The sequence below is a fragment of the Mastigoproctus giganteus genome, chromosome 4 (assembly GCF_048544385.1).
Source record: "Mastigoproctus giganteus isolate SK-2022 chromosome 4, ASM4854438v1, whole genome shotgun sequence".
NCBI classification, from domain to species: domain Eukaryota; kingdom Metazoa; phylum Arthropoda; class Arachnida; order Uropygi; family Thelyphonidae; genus Mastigoproctus; species Mastigoproctus giganteus.
Genome location: NC_143578.1, coordinates 99,245,578 through 99,265,046, shown reverse-complemented (window position 1 = coordinate 99,265,046; position 19,469 = coordinate 99,245,578). Strand labels below are relative to the sequence as shown.

General features: G+C 36.8%; 1 protein-coding gene across 1 annotated transcript in view; it reads right to left on the bottom strand.

Annotated features, from left to right (window-relative positions):
• The window catches only part of LOC150086946 (ubiquitin-like modifier-activating enzyme 1), a 354,098-nt gene that overhangs the window by 145,747 nt on the left and 188,882 nt on the right, over positions 1-19,469 (bottom strand). The window contains 1 exon segment of the mRNA XM_090372833.1: positions 4,699-4,803. Coding sequence (XP_090228959.1) covers positions 4,699-4,803 — 105 coding nt within the window.

Genomic DNA, 19,469 nt, shown 5'->3' with positions numbered 1-19,469 from the left:
AAGTTGCACTGTCCACCCATGTCAATTGGATGCACTCCTTAGGTTTTATGTGTTTGTTAACTAACAGAATAACCCCTCCCATCTATCCTTTCTGAACACATTGTCCTTCCCAAATTCCAATTCTGCATTGTTTATATCCGTGTGACACCATGTCTCTGATATCACAATATCTACCTGTGATGTCTTGATCAGCACTTCAAATTCATCAAATTTATTTACTATACTCCAGCATTGGTGTACATGCAATGTATACATGCACAGCCCATGTATTTACTTGTTCCATGATGACTCCCGGAAACCTGGTCTCTAGGCTGCTGCTCATATATATAACTGAAATACATAAAATGCGAATACAAAATTGAAATATATTATATAAAAATATTATATTGAATTATTATATTCAATGTAACTCAAAATTCAATTCATTATATCATATTAATTATTCTATTATATAGAAAAAACAACTTCCAAGATAAGAACACGAAGATAAACTGTAGAGGGGGGGGGAAAATCAGATACCCTGCTGATATACCTGTACAAAGCAGCAAAAACAATATCACCACAATACAAACATACTGAAAGCAAGGAATAGTATATCCTCTAAAAAGGCAGCCATGGAATCTATTCTCTTCAGGAAGCTGCCTGATCCATAGCTGACAAGGAGTACTTTGAAAGCAGTCAATGTAACCTGTTTGAATGATTGCAGTTTTAATTTGCTAAAATATTAAGAGAGAAAAGACAAAAAAATTCTAAACAAGTTTCCTCAACGTAACAATAAAAAAAGAACAAACTGTGAGTGAATGTAATATTTATATAAGCTGCATACAAATACTAAGTTCAGAGAGAAAGTAAATCAGGATGAACTGAAAAATAACTTTACCAAAATAGTGGCTATGGGAAAGAAGCAACACAGCAACTTGCTCAAATGATGTGAAATATATGTATAACTTACAATGATAAGAATAATGTTGTTGTTATTTGGTTTTTAGGAGCATTAGCAAGCCATATTGCTCTGGTGCGGTGGTCATTCCCTGACCTTTCCGCATCCTCCGTATTTGGTGGTGACGGGCTCGAACCCCGGTCTAATCAAGAAGCGTGTGCTACGCACTGCTGCTCCTTCCCACCTGGCTACGGAGGCACCAATAAGAATAAGTGAATGACTAATATGTGAAGGAAACTATAGGGGAAGGGGGAGGAGAGCCTAGCAAATAAAGATTGATACAAAGCAGGAGAGACCAATATCATTACAGTATCAATAATTTACATATAACTTAAAACATACCCACTGATTAAAAAATAAAGTTGATTAGGCAAAATTTAATGGGCAAGTTGACTTCTGTCATTTTAACTAATAACGTCACTGCTGTACGGAAGGATTGTTTTCTTCCCACAGAATTAAGTTTGTTTTCCAAGTAACACCAGTGATGTTCTTAGACTGAACCAAAGATCAAGATAAACGTAACTGTCAACAAGTGTTCTTTGAAAAACTAAGGATAGAAATCATAAAATCAAAACTATAATATTGAACCCTAATTTAAACTTCCAAATATCAAAACAAGTGACTTTTACACATGGTGTAAAAAGTACCCAAGTAAAGGTACCTTGTTTTCAGGCATTGCAACTTTCAGTTTGTCACATTTATGCTGGAATATAAATTTCAGTTTTACAATTTCTAATTAATTTTTTTATAATACACCCCCACCCCAATCGCCAATCAAACGATTTCAGTGACCTCAGCGTATGAACTGTACTAACGTACTTGAAAAACAAATGTTAACAGATTAAAAATTCCTTCTACAATGCAAATCTGGTGTACATAATAATTTAAGTGCAAATAGCAAGCTACCAATTTCACTGCACACCTTACATTGTGTCTTTTTCCTGAAATAGAACTGGTTTACATTAATTTTTGAAGTACAGTAAACCCTAGATTTAACGGACTAATAGGGGAGAAGGGGTGTCTGTTAATGCAGAAAGTCTGTTAAATCGAATGTAACCAGGGGGGGGCAATTTTTATTGTCCTTAATGTAAAAAAAAAAAACTAATACAGTATCTGAAGGTAGAGGTGAAGGGGAATTACTCAGCTTCAGATTCTTCTGAAATGTTCACAAATGGAGGCACTGGTGTCATTTGTTTGCTTGTAGACTGTTGAGATTGGAGTTGGAGGTGAAATAGGAGTTGCTGAAGTTTGCTTAAAGAAAGCGTATAGCTTCAGTTGTTTGACACTCTGATGTTGTTTCTTAATAATGATCGCCCTGAACTGCTGAAAATGTTCATAGTTAGGGTAGGTCATGATAGTGTAATTTGCTCTTCCTCAATGTCTTCTTCCCCTGCCTTGCCATATTGATTGAAACTCATCCACAATTTCTTCAGTTTCTTGTTTTTTCTACAATTTCTTGGTAGCCAGGATCACCATTTTCCAGCCATTTCAGAACACCATCTTCAATTGTTTTCCAGTTGCCAGCACTTACAAGGGTGTGCCAAAAGTCATTTGCCTCAAATCCTTCAAAATCCAAATCTGGTACAATTTCTTCCATCCATTTGCCAAAGTTCTAGTCTTCTTCTGCATGATCTTTATCCTCCAACACAACCATTACTACTTCCAAAAAGTTCTTCTTATACATCCTCTTGCAGGCTGCAATTATTCCCTGGCCCATTGGCTGAATAACTGGTTGTGTTAGGAAACAAACAAAAGACTATTCTGCCATCCTTACTAATTTCTCAGCACTAGGATGAGCAGGGGCATTGTCAAGAAGCAACAATGCCTTTACATTATTGGAGGAAATTTTCATAACATCTGTCAGGAAGCACCTCACATTAGGGACAAAGTGATTGAAGAACCAGTCAGAAAAAATCTCTGAAGTAAACCACACATTCTTTGAGCTGGTGTAAATAACAGGCAACTGATTCATAATGTCTTTAAGAGCGCATGGTTTCTTTGACTTCCCTACTACAATGGCTTCAGGCGATGCAAGCCATCGGCATTTGCACGAAGTAAGGCAGAAATTCGCTCCTTACTTAACTTGTGACCAGGAGTGCTGTGTTCATGTTTGTAGGCTAGCGTATCTTCAAGAACAGCACAATAGTTTCATCGGCATTGTAAACCTGTGATAAAATAAGGCCCTCAATTTAATAAGTTCATTTACAAATGTTTCACCACAGGTTTTCTTGTTCACAATGCCATGCCTTTTTGTAGAACACCACAGCCACCCATCAATTGCCTTAACATTAAGTCCCATGTGTTTTCCAAAAGTTTCACATGCAGATTTCAACTCAAAACATTGTACATTAACACCACTAGATCTCTATTGAACATACCACTTATAATACACAGCTTCGAAATTTTTATCTTGCAGAGTGGAGTAGAAAACGCAACTTTCATGTGTTTTCTACTCCACTCTGTTGAACCACATTTAGAGCTATCAACACTGTATTTTAAAGAAAAATGTTGCAATTTGGCCTTTGATCTACGGATATCAGAAACAGTTTTTTTTTTTTTTTTTACTCTGTAAATTTCACAAACGTGTACTGAGACATGTTCTAATTTCTCAATTAGCTCTAATTTCTGTGCCACATTTAAATTATGGCACATTTGGGCCTATACTGCTCTTGTGCCCTTAAACACTCATACCAATACCAGTACATTTAAGTTCACACACTTTCTTTTAACTCCATTTAAATTGTAAGGATTGCAAAATTATTTAAGAAATAAAAAGTCATAATTCAGAAATCACAGAAACACTCTGTATACAACCTGACTGCACGATAGCTTGAGGCAGGCTGAGACCGAAACAAAGCGAGTCGGTAGACCTGCAGTTTAGTGTCCGAAGTCAGGTTCAGCTCAAGTCACCGCCTGCACTTATCTGTTATCTGGAAAAACAGCTATTTGAACATGTTTTCAGAAAGAATAAAAAACAATTTCCTGACTTTGATTAAAAAAATAAAAGTAGATAATTATCAAAACAATGGAAATAGGAAATTATTAATTTTTAATTAATAATAACTGCAGTTTTGTATAATCTAAAAAAAAATAAATAAATATGGCCGAGATTAATAAGTACATTACTGTATTATTATTTGTCCAGTCTGTTAAATCTGAAATCCATTATATCGAGGGTTTACTGTATACTAATATTTTCAGACAAAACCAATCACAGAACTTTTTATTTGGCAAACTAGTTGTTGTTATCTGGTTTTTTAGAAGCATTAGCAACTAAGGCCATGTTGCTCCAGGTGGTCATTCCCTGACCTTTTTGCATTGGACCACCGATATGCCGTGGTCATCCTCTGTATTTGGTGGTCACGGGCTCGAACCCCAGTCTAATCAAGAAGCGCGTGGTACGCACTGCTGCTCCTACTCACCTGGCAAACTAGTATCTGTTCAGATTAAGTCAGAAATTATGAACATGAAACACAAATATGACAAGAACCTTTGAATTAAACTGCTACACTGTATGAATACCCCCCCCAACGATAACAAACCACAAAGTGATTTCTTCAATTATCTTTGTTATGGAAACCTGCTGAGGTGATTCACAACATGAAATGTAATATAATGACACCCTTGTGTAAACTGTTTTTTGGTCATTTGTATACCTAAGTAAAAAAAATGCCGTGCACTATATTTGTACAAAGTAACACAATAGTTATTTTTAGATAGATTATTTGAGTTTAGATTCAACACAAATTTTTACATACGGGCTCTGCCAATTTCTCCTGTATTCCACTGCCTTCTTCAGGTAGGCATTCGAGGGCATCAAAATAAAACCACTGATATAAGGGATGGAACTTTCCACTACAAGCCTAGAAAGATTTAAATACATTATTCTTAAACTAAAGAAATAAATATTATATAACGTAAATGTAGTCGAAAAATATAACTGAAGGATAAGCTAAAAACAAGACAGTCATCAAGACCAACATGAACAAAATACCTATTATTATGATTGTATAGAGCAAGGGTGTCAATCTCATTTAAACAGCTGGCCATTTCCCATATTATAGTGCACCTCGTGTCAGCCACACACAACCTATAAACCTTGCCATTTCTAAACCTAAAGATGCTTTTTAATTGCGCAGTTGTCGCTGATTGATAATCAACAGTTGAGAATGCACTAATAACTAACTGAAAGGAAATAAGTCTGAATAAACAACAGAATGAATAATGAAAAACAAGTTTATTCCAGACAATACAATATTTCAACATGAAAATATACATGAAATTAGGTAAATCTAGGCTGTTTTGCCAGACACTTCGACTCAGTTTGCTTGCAACCAGCTTCGGGAGATTTAGAGTCAAAGATCGAGAATACACACCCTTCAATTATGGAATGACGATTGGCATTGGTTAGCCTTGATCTGTGGGCTGTTTACTTAGCTTTCATATGCAAAAACAGTTGTTCACGTAAATATGTGCTCCCAAAGTAACATAGAATTTATGCAGCAAACTTTATCTCTGGGTATTTTTGCCCTAAATAAGAGTAGATTTTTGGGATCCCAACTTCTCAGTATTTCTTTTAAAACAGTCATTCTGCAGATCAATTAGTCCATTTGTATGGAAATGGGAGATCTCTTGACATTAAAAGAAAAAGGACCCATGAAAAGAGAAATTTTCACAGTACACCTTGAAATATTTAAAGCACCTATCAAATTAGTCTTTAATCTTTTCTATTCTGTCATATTTTGAAAAGGTATAACTTTGACTCTGATTTTAACTGTTCACACATAGAAAAGAGTAGCCTCTTTTAATTGATTTTGCCACACAATCAACTTTTCCATTTTCAGTATGATGAATAATGCAGTGGAAGATTGCAATTTTTGTTTGTCTGGGTACTTATCCTTCAGTTTTGTTTCTCGTGTTTATACAAATCCTTTGACGTTGCCTGTCATTGTTCGAGCACCATCAGTAGTCACAGCCACGAGTCTCTTGAGAGGAAGCCTGTATTTCTCCAGAATGCTCCATATGGCGGAACAAATTTCTCTAGTAGTAGTTCCATGAATGGGAATCATTTCCAAAAACTCTTCAGTTATTTTCAAATTGTCATTGCAGGCGTGAAGAAACAGTGCAACTTGCAGCACTGTCTTATATATTGTTACTTTCCCCGAGTGCAACTGAAATATTGCGGATGCTTCCTGCAGTTGTTCATGCAAGTTGTCTGCTATCTCAGTTATCCTTTCAGCCACTGTGTTACTTGACAACGAAATTTCTTGGAATACTGTCACATTTCTGGGGCAGATGTTTCCAGCCGCTTTTATCATGCATTCCTTAAACACCGAAAGGTTTGGAATGTTTTGCCAGTAAATAGATGATTTCATAACTGGCTTTCACTACCTCCGCTAATTTTTGTAAATACATTTTGCTGCCTTTGAAGTGAGTTTTTCATATCCTTTAGTTTTTCTTCTTTTAATTTATACTTGAAGCAGGAAAATTCTTTGTGAATTGTATCATAGTGTCGTTTAATATTGTACTCTTTGACGACACTAATCGATTCATTGCAAATAATACACAGAATTTTACCTCAGTGCAAAAGTAACTCAATTCCCACCTTTCATGGAATTGTCTCCCCTCATCAACAACTTTTATTTTTTTGGTTGGCTTAAAAAGCAACATGGTGTCAGAATCACATTTATATAAGTCACAACACAACACCAAACTATTTGCTTACTTCATTAAATAGAAATGGCAACAAATATTAGCACACTCTCATTACGATATAACTGACTTGAACAGCATGAAAGCAGCAGTAAACTAACTGTCAGCATGCGAAACGATCGCTTAAACAGGCAATGGAAAATTCTGGAAGTTGTGTAATCACAAAAAGCAGTAGAATGCATTTTAGAAATGTCATTATTTACCACGGGCAGCCGGTTTGACGGCCCTGCTCCAGAAGAATGGCTTTTGTTGCCTTAAACTGGTTTTTCACTAAATGGAGTTTATGCAAAGTCACACCAAAAAACTGTATCTTCTTATAAGATGGTGTTTCTACTCAAATGAATAATTACTTAATCTAATAAGAACTAATATTTAAACTACTTAAAGAAATATTGAAATTAAAAACAGTAAATGGAACAATAATCAAAATTAGTGTTTTTTGATTACTGTTCCACTGACTTGTAGTGTTTGCAAATAAAGACACTCCTACACTCTCCAGTTCATCATCGGTGACAAACATTATCCACAAATCAAAAGAGAACTGATCCCATTGTAGACCAAGAACAATCTTCATTCCAAACTGTGTGATTCATAACTTCTCTCTACAGGGAGAAGTTACGAATCTGCAATGTGTCAGTTATACACCCACATTTTTATTTTATTGCATTCACAAGCTCTGTAGTGGTCATAATGGTTATACATTCTCAATATATATAACTGCCTCTCATTATCCAGCACCTTGACATATGCAATTTCAAAGAGAAATTGCATACTTCGGACTAATTTAAATAAAAAAAAATCATATGGAGAAGCTTATGTTTTTCTTCAGCTTTTCAATCCTGCAAATTATAAAAATGGCAGTGCTATTTGGCCTTTTCATAATGTAATGATCTCAATGCTCAGAGTAGAAAAGATCTTACTTAACCACAAGTTGCCTTGGTACTGCACTGGTTTCAAGCAAATCATATCACTAAAAGCAAAAACTGCATTGTTTGAAAGTTGTGCAATATGATGTTGTTGTTGTTTGGTTTTTAGGAGCATTAGCAACTAAGGCCATATTGCTCTGGGGATATGCGGTGGTCATGGGCTCAAACGCAGGTCTAATCAAGAAGCGTGTGCTACGCACTGCTGCTCATGCCCACGGAGGCACCAGTGTGCAATATGAAGACAAGGTTTGGATTTAATGCTGTGAGCTAAATCATGTTAGTCACAAAAATGGTTCAAAATAATTTTTGCGATGACTCCCACTGATGGGTGTCTAGATTTTAGCATTAGCAAATGATGCAAGAAAGCAAGCTTATAACAGCATCAGGGGAGAAAAAAAAAAAAAAAAAAAACAGGACACCTATTCATTCCCTCCAATAGTTTGTCTAGTTCTTCCTTGAATTTATTTAAGCTATCAACTTCCACAACAACATATTTAAATGTGTTCCAGAATTTTATTCTTACTTAGAGGATAATTTTAACTTTTTCCATGATTAGATTCTTCCTTTTGTAGCCATAATAAAGAACAGATTTAGAAAATATACCAGTCACAAAATTTACTATGCACAAAGTACAATATGGCTACAGTAAGTATTCAATTTATGATGTCAATTGATCAAAATTGTTTTTGAATTATTTCTAGCAGAGAGAAAGAACACATATCAAAATCAATATGAACCTAATTATGGGAAGTTATATGCTGCTCATGCTGGGACAAGAAAATAATCACTAGACTGCACTGTTATTGTATTCCCATCAACAATGTTGCAATATACATTGGTAAACACAAGTAAAACTGCAACCATGAAGTTTGAGATATCAATAAGTACATATGCCTGAGTGAATCCAATCAAATATTTTGTGGACTAATATTATTATCACAAAACTATAATTAATGACTTCCTGCCAAACTCCTGCAATCCAGTGCTTGCTTGACTGCAAGATAGACACGTACTGGCAAATGTTTTTTCATGTCCTTATCTTCTATAGTCTCCTTACATTATTCAGGCATTTAACATCAAATAAATTCACTATTCTATGATAATTAGGGTAAACATGTAGTTTTAAAAAAATCAACAGTACAAAATTATACTGTTTTTGTTAAAAAAAATATAATAATAAAATAAAAATGCCAGTTTAAAAAGTGGTCATAAAAGTTCTACAGCAGCTTTATTGGCTGCTAACTTAATTAATGAGTAAATGATCTAAGTTTTTAATTAAAAGTAATCAATGATGGCAGATAACTTTTTTTTTGTTTTAAGAAATTATGAAATTTATTTTGGTATTAAGAGTGCAAACGATGCAAGAAAGTAAGATTATACAGAATTTGAAAAGTATCATTCAAAAAGAATGCTGCAAACGACTAAGTACATAAAAACTTCAAAATTATCACCCATTTACTAAACTAATGTTTGACTGTCATGGTTCAAGAAAACAGCCATATACAGTGGTACCTCTATATTCGTCATTAATCCGTTCCTGAGGGAAGGACGAATACGGAATCGGACGAATATAGAATCAATTTTTTCCACGGGAATTAACTAAAATTGGAATAATTCATTCCCAGCCCTGAGTCTGATACATAAATAAATAAAAATTTAACCACAACTTTACCTTTACTGAGGAGCAATGATGGCAGAGGTTGAAAAGGAATTATGTATTGTTTAGAAGGGCACTGTAACTCCAATTCTGGTGATTAACGTCTTTTTTGTCCCTTTCCCGACGATTCACTAGCACTCAATTTAGGAAGGAACTTGTCCGATGTTGTCTGTTTCTGTTTTTTAAAATTTTCCGAAAGTAGTCAATCACATCATCATTGATTGAATTTATATTTTGATTAACTATGGCAATGTTTGGGTGCCACTTCTTGATGTTGTCCTGGAAGACCCTTCTCCCCCATGTCTTATCAATTATCCTCAAACAATGGAGGACACTGAATTTTCAATATCTTCCATTTTTCCCAAATTCACCTTTGGAAAAGTTTTGAGTGAATTTTGGATTTTTCCAAAATTCACTCAATGTAAGTTCTGTCTCCGATGTCACATCAAAACACCTTTGAAACAGGGCTTTTGTATAAAGTTTTTTTAAAATAGGCAATGACCTGTTTATCCATGGGTAGGATTAGAGGAGTTGTGTTTGGTGGTAGTTATTTAATGTTAAATAAAGCTGTATTCCCCTGCCAAATCATCTTCCAAGCCAGGGGGATGAGCAGGAGCATTGTCCAAAACCAAGAGGGTCTTTTATATGTAAATTATAACTTTCTAGATAAGCTTTCACACCTGGGGCAAACACTTCATGAATCCACTCCAGGAAAAACTGTCTTGTTACACAAGCCTTACTTTACTTTTTATGATATTGTTCTTAAAACCTCTCTGATTTTCTGTTGTTGTTTGGTTTTTAGGAGCATTAGCAACTAAGGCCATATTGCTCCAGGATATGCGGTGGTCATTCCCTGACCTTTCCGCATCCTCCGTATTTGGTGGTGACGGGCTCGAGCCCCGGTCTAATCAAGAAGCGTGTGCTACGCACTGCTGCTGCTCCTTCCCACCTGGCTACGGAGGCACCTCTGATTTTCTGAATGATAAACGAACAATCGATTAATTTTCCATTCCCACTAGTGTTTCTACACAGCAAGAGTTAATCTGTCTTTCATTGGTTTGTGCCTGGGCAATGCTTTTTCCTCTTCTGTGATGTAGGTTCTTCTAGGCATTTTTTTTCTAGAATAGGCCGTCTCATCACAATTAAAAACTTGAGGGATAAATCCCTCAGTGTCTACATAGTTCTTGAAATCTCCAAACTTTTTAGCATCTTCTGCATTCAAGCCTGAAGCTGTTTGTTTGTTGGATTTATTGGTACAAGGGCTACTAAGGCCATAATGCACCTATTACAATCTTATTTGGTACACGATGAGCTAGAAGCCACTCCATGCCTAACTACACTATGAATGCCCGTTCACCTTTTAAAGTTTTCGAACCAGCCCCCACTTGCCACGAAATCACCACTGGTTCCTTGGTTCTTTTGCTGTAGGTCATCATATAACTGCCTTGCTTTTCACCGATGATAGATTCTGAAATACCATCACCAGCCATTTGGTTTTTGAGTAATCCATACTAATAAAATGTCTTCATACGTTTGTGTTCTTTTAGCAGCAAGAATTTTTACACCTTTTGCCACACCAGGCGCTTTAATTGCTTCTTTATTTTTAATTATGCTGTTTACCTTAGCTCTCGGCATGTTAAATTCTAATGCTCAGTTGGAAACACGTTTTCCACTTTCAAACTTAGCAATGATTTCTTTTTTCAACTCACTTGTGGCTCTCGCAGCTTTCCTTTTTGGTTTATTTTCTTCACTAAATTTTTTGGGGCCATGGTCACTTTTTTACAAAAAACTGCAAAATTAAAAAAAAAAAAAAAAAAAAATGGTGATGCTGGGCTATCGATGCTGAGAAAATGCTGCTGGGCTATCGCATGGGTGATTGGACAAGGCTAGGATGACCATGTGGTGGGTGACTTTTTGTGATGAATATAGAGGTTCCACTACACACACACACACAGTGCTTTTTGTATTAAAAAAAAAAAAAAAATATATGTGCTGGTACTTATTCTTTGCTATCAGAAAAAATGAAAAATGAAAAGTACTCTAAAATTTCATCCCCCCCCCTGATATTGTTACTTTAGTAGTAATGTTTTTAGAATAAGAACAAGAAATTAAGTATATTAACAGTTTATTGTGCATAAATTTATTACTCAAGTATATAAAAAAAATAAGTAAAATGTGAGTAAAATAATTAAAAATAATTTCATAAAAGTTTTTGTAGAATATTACACATTTTTATTAAGTTCTCTGACACCCTATGCGGACTTCTTTTCTTCTTCTTTGTGTGTCGGTTGATGAATGTTTCCGAAGCCGCCATGAATTGACATTTTTTTCTAGATCACAGCGGGTCAGTGGTGGGCCTACAGTTTTAAGAAACAGTAGTGAAGAAAATGTTTTTGTTATCAACGAAGCTCTGGTTGAGGTGGTGATCAGATTCATTTGTGAAAATCCTCTTTAACATTCACTCGGTGAAATTGGTATCATACTCAGAGCATTCATCAAATGCTTCAATTCTTCAGAAACCTTATTATCAATTAGGTATCCCCGAAATCCATGAATTGCATTTAACTCTGAGAATTTTCTAACTTTATTTTCACCAAATGCCAACAATTCATGTTTAGAAGAATTAATACCTTCATTGTCCTTCTCGTCATCAGTATTGTCACTAGTTCTTAAATTTCAATTTTTTCTTTTCTTTTTTTTACTGTCCAAAATATCAGTGTCATTTGGATATTCAGGTGCTGTGACCATGTAAACAGAGATACGGAAAATTTTCGGAAAAATGACGATAACACACTTCCACGAAACAACAGATTATATGTCGGGGTAAAAGAAAATCACTTTTCTAATTCTCGAACAGGGCGCTTACAGTTGATTCACAAAGGTGTCCAAACCTACAGCCCGTGAGGAAAGTGAACTAAAACAGCATTTTAAATTTTGTTAATTATCAAAATCATTCTCTAATTAAATGTTTTGTTCAATAAATTGTACTTAATAAAATTTCTGAATATTTTCAAGTTTACTTTTACATGCAACAAGTTATCGAAAATGTAACATACTAAAGAAATCTAACTTTGAACGTTTTTGAATATGGCCTATGTATGGGAAAAGTTTGGACACCAATGCAGTAGAAGGTGGACTAGGGCCCATTGGGAATAGCCTTTGATCTGTTCACTGTTGACCAGCGTGACTTCTCCTCATGTGGGACGGGTGGTCGGATAGGTTTTACCAGGTACCACTAAGTTATAGAATGCTAATCCCCCTTTAGCTCTCTTAATTCGCACAGCAGCACAAACTGCCTAAAGGCCACAAATGCAAACAGTGCGTACGGAGTAAATTCACTCCTAATCCGTTTGCTGTATGAAAATTTTCTTTGCTCAACTGAAAGAGCATGTAACATCCAAGGGGAATTCCAAATAATTAAACAGAGTAATTCAGAATTATAAAAATGGTTAAACAGTGACAATATCTTAACAATAGACAGTAAAAAATGCAAATTTAGTTAAATAATTTTAAGCTTATTTGAATAGTAGGTAAAAATGTGAAGAAATTTACAAAATATTATGAATTACGAAGTGCATTGCATCCAAATGTCACTGTTAATAAAGGTGCCGGTATGCCGTCCCAAAAAAAGCACTGTATACTTTGTATAATGAAGAGCACAGTAGATGATCATTCTCACACTGAAAATGTGAGGATGATCTAACTGATGGCCGATTCTTCTTAGGCAGAATATTAATATTTCAGGGCATTTTATAATTATCTGATAACATTTTCCCATTTGTTGTGCAAATATGCTTGAAATTTTGCTATCATATTGTGACACTGGAAACTGATAAAAAAACAATTCTTGATGTACACATTAGATAGTCATTATTAGTTTTAAAATGACGGATTCTGATCATTTTTCTTCTTCCCCCATGCCCTTTCACATAGATTTTTTCATTGTATAAATTATTTATGAAATTTTTCAGATTGCAAATCCCCAAATGGGTGTAGAAGTAGTACAACCATCACTATCAGAGATGGGGTTTAATTAAAAATAACTCAAATCATACACAGAGCCAAAAAGTAATAAAAAGAAATTCTAATATATAGGGTGTCTCAAAAATATTGGTACAAACGTTTAGGGGAGGTAGGTAACATCTAAAGGAATGTGAATTGTATAGAACCCATAACCAGAAACATCATGGGAAAGTAGCAGCAGAGGCACAAGAAGCAGAAATGACACAAGACAGTAATTAGCGGCAAACGTTTATTTGACATAATATTAACAATGGAGTATGGGTGCATTTCATGATGTTACAACAGATGCTCAAAGGTTCCACCATGAGATGCGATGCATGTGTGACACTGACACAGCATGGATTGGCAGACATGATCGAACACACCTGGAGTTTCTTTGACAGTAGCAGCAGCACAGACGAGTCTTGCCACGAGATCCAATTCCGTCTCCACAGGCAATTCATACACGACAGATTTGAGGGCCTCCCCCCAAAGAAAGAAATCAAGGCTAGATAAATCAGGTGAGCGTGTGGCCAGGCAACGGGTCCACCATGGTCGATCCATCAATGCCCAAAACGCCTGTTCAAATGGTCACGAACACACCCTCCATAATGGGCAGGCACCCCGTCATGCTGAACAAAATGTTGCGTCTCACATTTGCTGGAACATCGTCAAGTAACCCTGGTAGAACTTGTTCAAGAAAAATCCGATATTTAACGGAGTTCATGAGGGATGTAACAGGTATGGGCCGACTAAGCAGTCACCGACCATACCTGCCCACACATTTATTGCAAAGCGATGTTGTTCCGCATGGAGGTGCACACCGTGTGGGTTGTCGTGAGCCCACACACAAGCATTGTGCTGATTGAATAAGCCTTCCCGAGTGAAATAAGCCTCATCCGTGAACAAAACATAGGCTGGAAAATTCAAGTCTTGAACACTTTCTTGGAGAAACCACTGCGCAAAAGCAACACATGCAGGATGATCTTGGGGGAGCAGTAACTGAACCCTTTGGAGATAAAAGGGGTGTAAGGAATCGTCGTGCCAGACACTCTGTACACTGCAACGAGAACACTCCTAAGGCAGAGGCAACGGCATGTGTGTTGGTAGTAGGATTATTCTGGACGGCATTCAACACACTTTCTTCCACGGCAGGAGTTCGCATCAAACGTGGTCTGCCCGCACTACTCTTGTTACCTCGAAGTGATCCATAATTGCACAAATTTTGATGCACACGCGCAAACAAATAGTGGTCCTGTACATGTCTGTCTGGGAAGCGTTCTCCATAAATTCATTGAGCAGCTCGGCCATTGCCCTCTGCTAATCCATACACTAGGTGCATATCTGCCAGCTCACAGTTCATATATCGATGCATGCTCTTCATGCAGCGACTACTGCTTGAATGAGTAAACCAGAAATTTTCCCTCTCGCGAACTAATGAACAGCGGCGTGTACTGACTTACGGTGACGTTTCCAGTTATGGGTTCCTATGCGATTCATATTCCTTTAGATGTTACCTACCTCCCCTAAACGTTTGTACCAATATTTTTAAGACACCCTGTATATACCTTGAGACAGACCTTGATTGGAACCAGATAATTCAACACTAAATAGAGATTATAGTTCTTTGTAATCAGTAAACTCACAAAATGAGCTTTTCTGCTATTTATAATGCAGAAGATAGGGTACACTTGCAATAAATCTCAGTTTTCTCATTCTTATAGGATCAGATGTCAGCCTGGAAGGTTCTGGGATGAATTAGTTGAACCTGAACACTGGCTGTTTTGCAGTTTTTTTCCCTTAAACCCTGCTGAACAGTTTGCCTTAGAAGTATTATACTCTGTATGTGTGCATGTATGCACCCTCCCTCTCCCCCCCCTTTGGTGAAGAAAAAATATAGTGTAAAATACCCAATTTATGACACTATGCATTCTTGAAAAGTAAATCAGAAGTGATCTTCCCACAGATAATGGTATGTTGAAAGAAATGTTCCAAAACAAATAAAAAATTTAATGCCCAAAAATGCCAACTGGAATAATCATAAGACTTATGTACAGTGACAAATGACAACAGAACCAAAAGTAATAAGAACATTTAACTTTTTCAGCAAAAAGATTTTAAAATAACATCTTTATTGCAATATACAGCAGATCCTGATCACATTTGAGGAGCCATAATTAATGAGACATACAAATACATGTCACTTTTGCTTTTTTTTTGGGGGGGGGGGATCACTACAGCAGTGCAGTTTAACCAAAGGCTTGAATTGTGTACATAAAACAGTTACTTCTGTAAAATTTATATATAATTACAAGGACTCGCAATTAACTCCATGGAAACCTTTATAGCCATCATGATGTTAAATTATCAGACCTACTTGTGTTGTGCTTTATAATCCAGCAGAACCATCCGATCAGGTAATTTTACAATAAATCATGAATACAACTGAAAGAGTTGGCTTATGCATGGTTACTGCATAAACGTACATTCCTACTACCAATTTAGTATGAATGCATCATTTAATTATATCTCATACTGTGAGATATAATTAAATTAAATTTAATTATAACTCATTGTGAATACCTTCACAATGAGTAGCCGAAATATTGCGCTGCTTTGAATAAGTAACACTTCCCCAGTGGAGAAGACCAATGTTACTTATTCTCTGCAGATGCCACCACAGAGCTAGCACTGTTTTGAAGCTTGTTGGCATATATCTGGGTGGTGGTATGTGCAGAGAATAAGTAACCTTAATACAGATAATCAACCAGTTGACCTTTGAATTTGTTCAAACTGTCACCGTCAATTGCCTGAAAGGGGAATGACCACCGCATATTTCAGGAGCAATATGGCTTTAGTTGCTAATGCTCCTAAAAACCAAATAACAAACAATTGCCTGAAAGGGTAACTTATCCCAGCAATCAAAGAGACTCTGGCTAAAAGAAAACTTCCTACAATCTAATCTAAACCTCAATCCCCTGTAATATGAATTTATGGAACCTAATTCTTTATAACAGTGAAAATTCCACCTTCATTCATTTTACTAATCCTACCAGTGCCTTATAAACCACAATTGTTTGTTTGTTGTTTGGTTTTTGGGAGCATTAGCAACTAAGGCCATATTGCTCTGGGGATATGTGGTGGTCATTCCCTGACCTTTCCGCATCCTCCGTTTTTGGAGGTCACAGGCTCGAACACCAGTCTAATCAAGAAGCGTGTGCTACGCACTGCTGCTCCTGCCCACCCGGCTACGGAGGCGCCAATATAAACCTCAATCCGGTCACCTCTGAGGTGCCTGGTTGCCAAGCTCTGTAGCCTACACAGTCTTTTCCACTGGTGAAGTATTACTTCTTCAAAGCAGCGCAATACCTCTGCCACTCGTTGTGAAGGTTTAATTATATCTCACAATGAGATATAATCAAACGATGCATTCTTATTAAATTGGTAGTATAAATGATGCACGTGCAGTAACCATGCATAAACCAACTCTTTCATACTTGTAGGCATTTAGCCGAGAAATATTTTTAGATGAATACAACTGTTAATTATATTTAACAGTCATGCAGGCTTAAACCATAGTCCTCTTTCTCAAGACCACTCTGCTACATCAGAAAAATCTATCAGAAACATGTTTTTGGAAAATATCGCAAAGATCTCCTCAGGCAGTAATTAATTAAGTCACTGTTACCTAGCAAAAAAAAAAAAAAAAATTCCAAACACTTGCTTGATAATACACTTTAAATAACGTGCTAAATTTAACATGTACAGTATATGTTGAATTGTTAAATATAATAGTTAAGTTTGTAATCATGTTTAATAAAACTGAGACAGTATTTACATTCTATACAGTGGGACCAACTGATGATGTTACCAACAGCAAATTCAAAATGGGAAGCATTCAAAGAACTTATCTTGGAAGCTACTAGGCTTTACATACCAACTAAGAAATATTGTTCAAGGTTTAGGCCAAAATGGATGTCAGATGAACTAATGAGGCATATGGCAGAGAAGAAAAATGCATGGGATACTTACAAATTAACACATGACACAGAAGCCTATGATAGATACAAGTTGATATGCAACCAAGTTACAAAGGAGGTTAGGCAGGCGAAGGCAGATTACGAGAAATCCTTGGCAAGGGATGCAAAGAAAAACAGCAAAGAGTTCTTTACTTATGTAAACTCTAGAAGGAAGGGGATGAATCAGATTGGTCCACTTGATATTGATGGGTCAACTGTTGATGATCCTGCTCAGGTAGCTAACAAACTAAATGAATATTTTGCATCGACATTCACACATGAGGAGTTATTCAGCAAGGGGAATGCCAGAGGTGTATTCAACTCTAGCAGTAAGCTACAGTATCTTGAAATAACTGGGAGTAAAGTGGAGGAGAAACTGTTGAAGATAAACACAAGAAAGGCACCCGGGGTGGATGGGATCTATCCAGTTATATTAAAGGAGGCAGCAAAGGAAGTAAGCAAACCCTTAGCCATAATTATGAGAGCTTCCTTGGACTCAGGGGAGGTACCCATAGACTGGAAATGTGCAAATGTGACCCCAATTCACAAAGGAGGATCAAAGGCTGACACAAGTAATTATAGACCTGTGAGCTTAACTTCTGTTCCAGGAAAATTAATGGAGGCACTGGTTAAAGAAGCACTGCAGGATCATTTAGACAAGACTTCAGTTATAGCTCAGACACAGCATGGTTTTGTTAAGGGGAAGTCTTGCCTGACCAACTTGATTGGATACTATGATGCAGTCACAAAAGAACTGGATGCAGGGAATAACTTTGATATTATATACTTGGATCTTAGAAAGGCTTTTGATACTGTTGCACATGGAAGACTGCTACACAAATTGGAGCAGTGTGACATTGGAGGCAAATTGCTGCTATGGATAAAGGGGTGGTTGAGGGGGAGAAGACAAAGAGTGGTAATCAATGGACACTGCTCATCGTGGACTAATGTTATTAGTGGAGTCCCTCAGGGCTCAGTGTTGGGTCCATTATTGTTTTCTGTATTTATAAATGATATTGATGATGGTATATCAAGCTTAATGTCCCAGTTTGCAGATGATACAAAGGTTGGCAGGGTTGTCAAGGACACTACTGACACTATGCTGCTGCAACAGGATCTGGAAAGGTTGAGCAGATGGGCTGAGAGGTGGCAAATGAAGTTTAACATTGACAAATGTAAAGTACTACACATGGGAAACAGCAACCCCAGAGCAACGTATCAACTCTGTGGTACTACACTGACAGTGGTAGAGAATGAAAGGGACTTGGGGGTGATTGTGCAGGCAGATATGAAGTTCTCTGAGCAGTGCAGACGGGCTGCAAGAGTAGCTCATGGAGTATTGTCAATGATATACAGGAATTTTTCCAGCAGGGATAAGGAGGTGATTATTCCCTTGTATAAGGCAATGGTCAGGCCACACCTAGAGTACTGTATTCAGGTCTGGAGGCCTCATTTCAAGAAGGACGTAGAGCTGCTGGAACGAGTACAGAGAAGGGCAACGAGATTAGTGAATGGAACAAAGGGGTGCTCTTACGAAGAAAGGCTTAAGTTTTGCAAATTACATTGTCTGGAGACTAGGCACCAGCGAGGTGATCTGATAGAGGTGTATAAAGCCTTGAATGGTTTAAGCATGCTCAATGCTGATGGGATTCTTCCTCTAGCTCAGAAAAATCACCTGAGAGGGCATAAATTCAAATTGAGGAAAGACAGATGTAGGATAGACGTGCGGAAATTTGCCTTTAGCCAGCGGGTGGTTGGTTGGTGGAACAGACTGCCATCCCTTGTGGTGGAGGTTGATAGCCTAAATAAGTTTAAGGCTCAGCTGGACAGGTATTTTGAACGAACAGAGGGGTGAAGTGGAAGTGGGTTTTTTTTTTTTTTTTTTTGGCTGATGCTGCATAAGCTTGCTTTCTTGCATCAAATGCCTCTACTAATGCTAATGCTAATAACAGTAGATAAAAGCAGAAAATCTTTCTTATAAATTTCACGAAAACCAAGATACAGGTTCATAAAACAAAATATCCTATCAAGTTTTATTCATAAGAGTGAAAGTTCATAAATTGGGCATTCATATGCCAAAAAATTAGGATCAGCTTTACTTCGCACTCCATTGAGGGGGCATTCTGATACTGTCACCCTACCTGTTCTAATCATTATTATGATTACCTGCCTCCCCAACCAAGGATAAAAAACAGAACAGTGGCTGTTGGTGG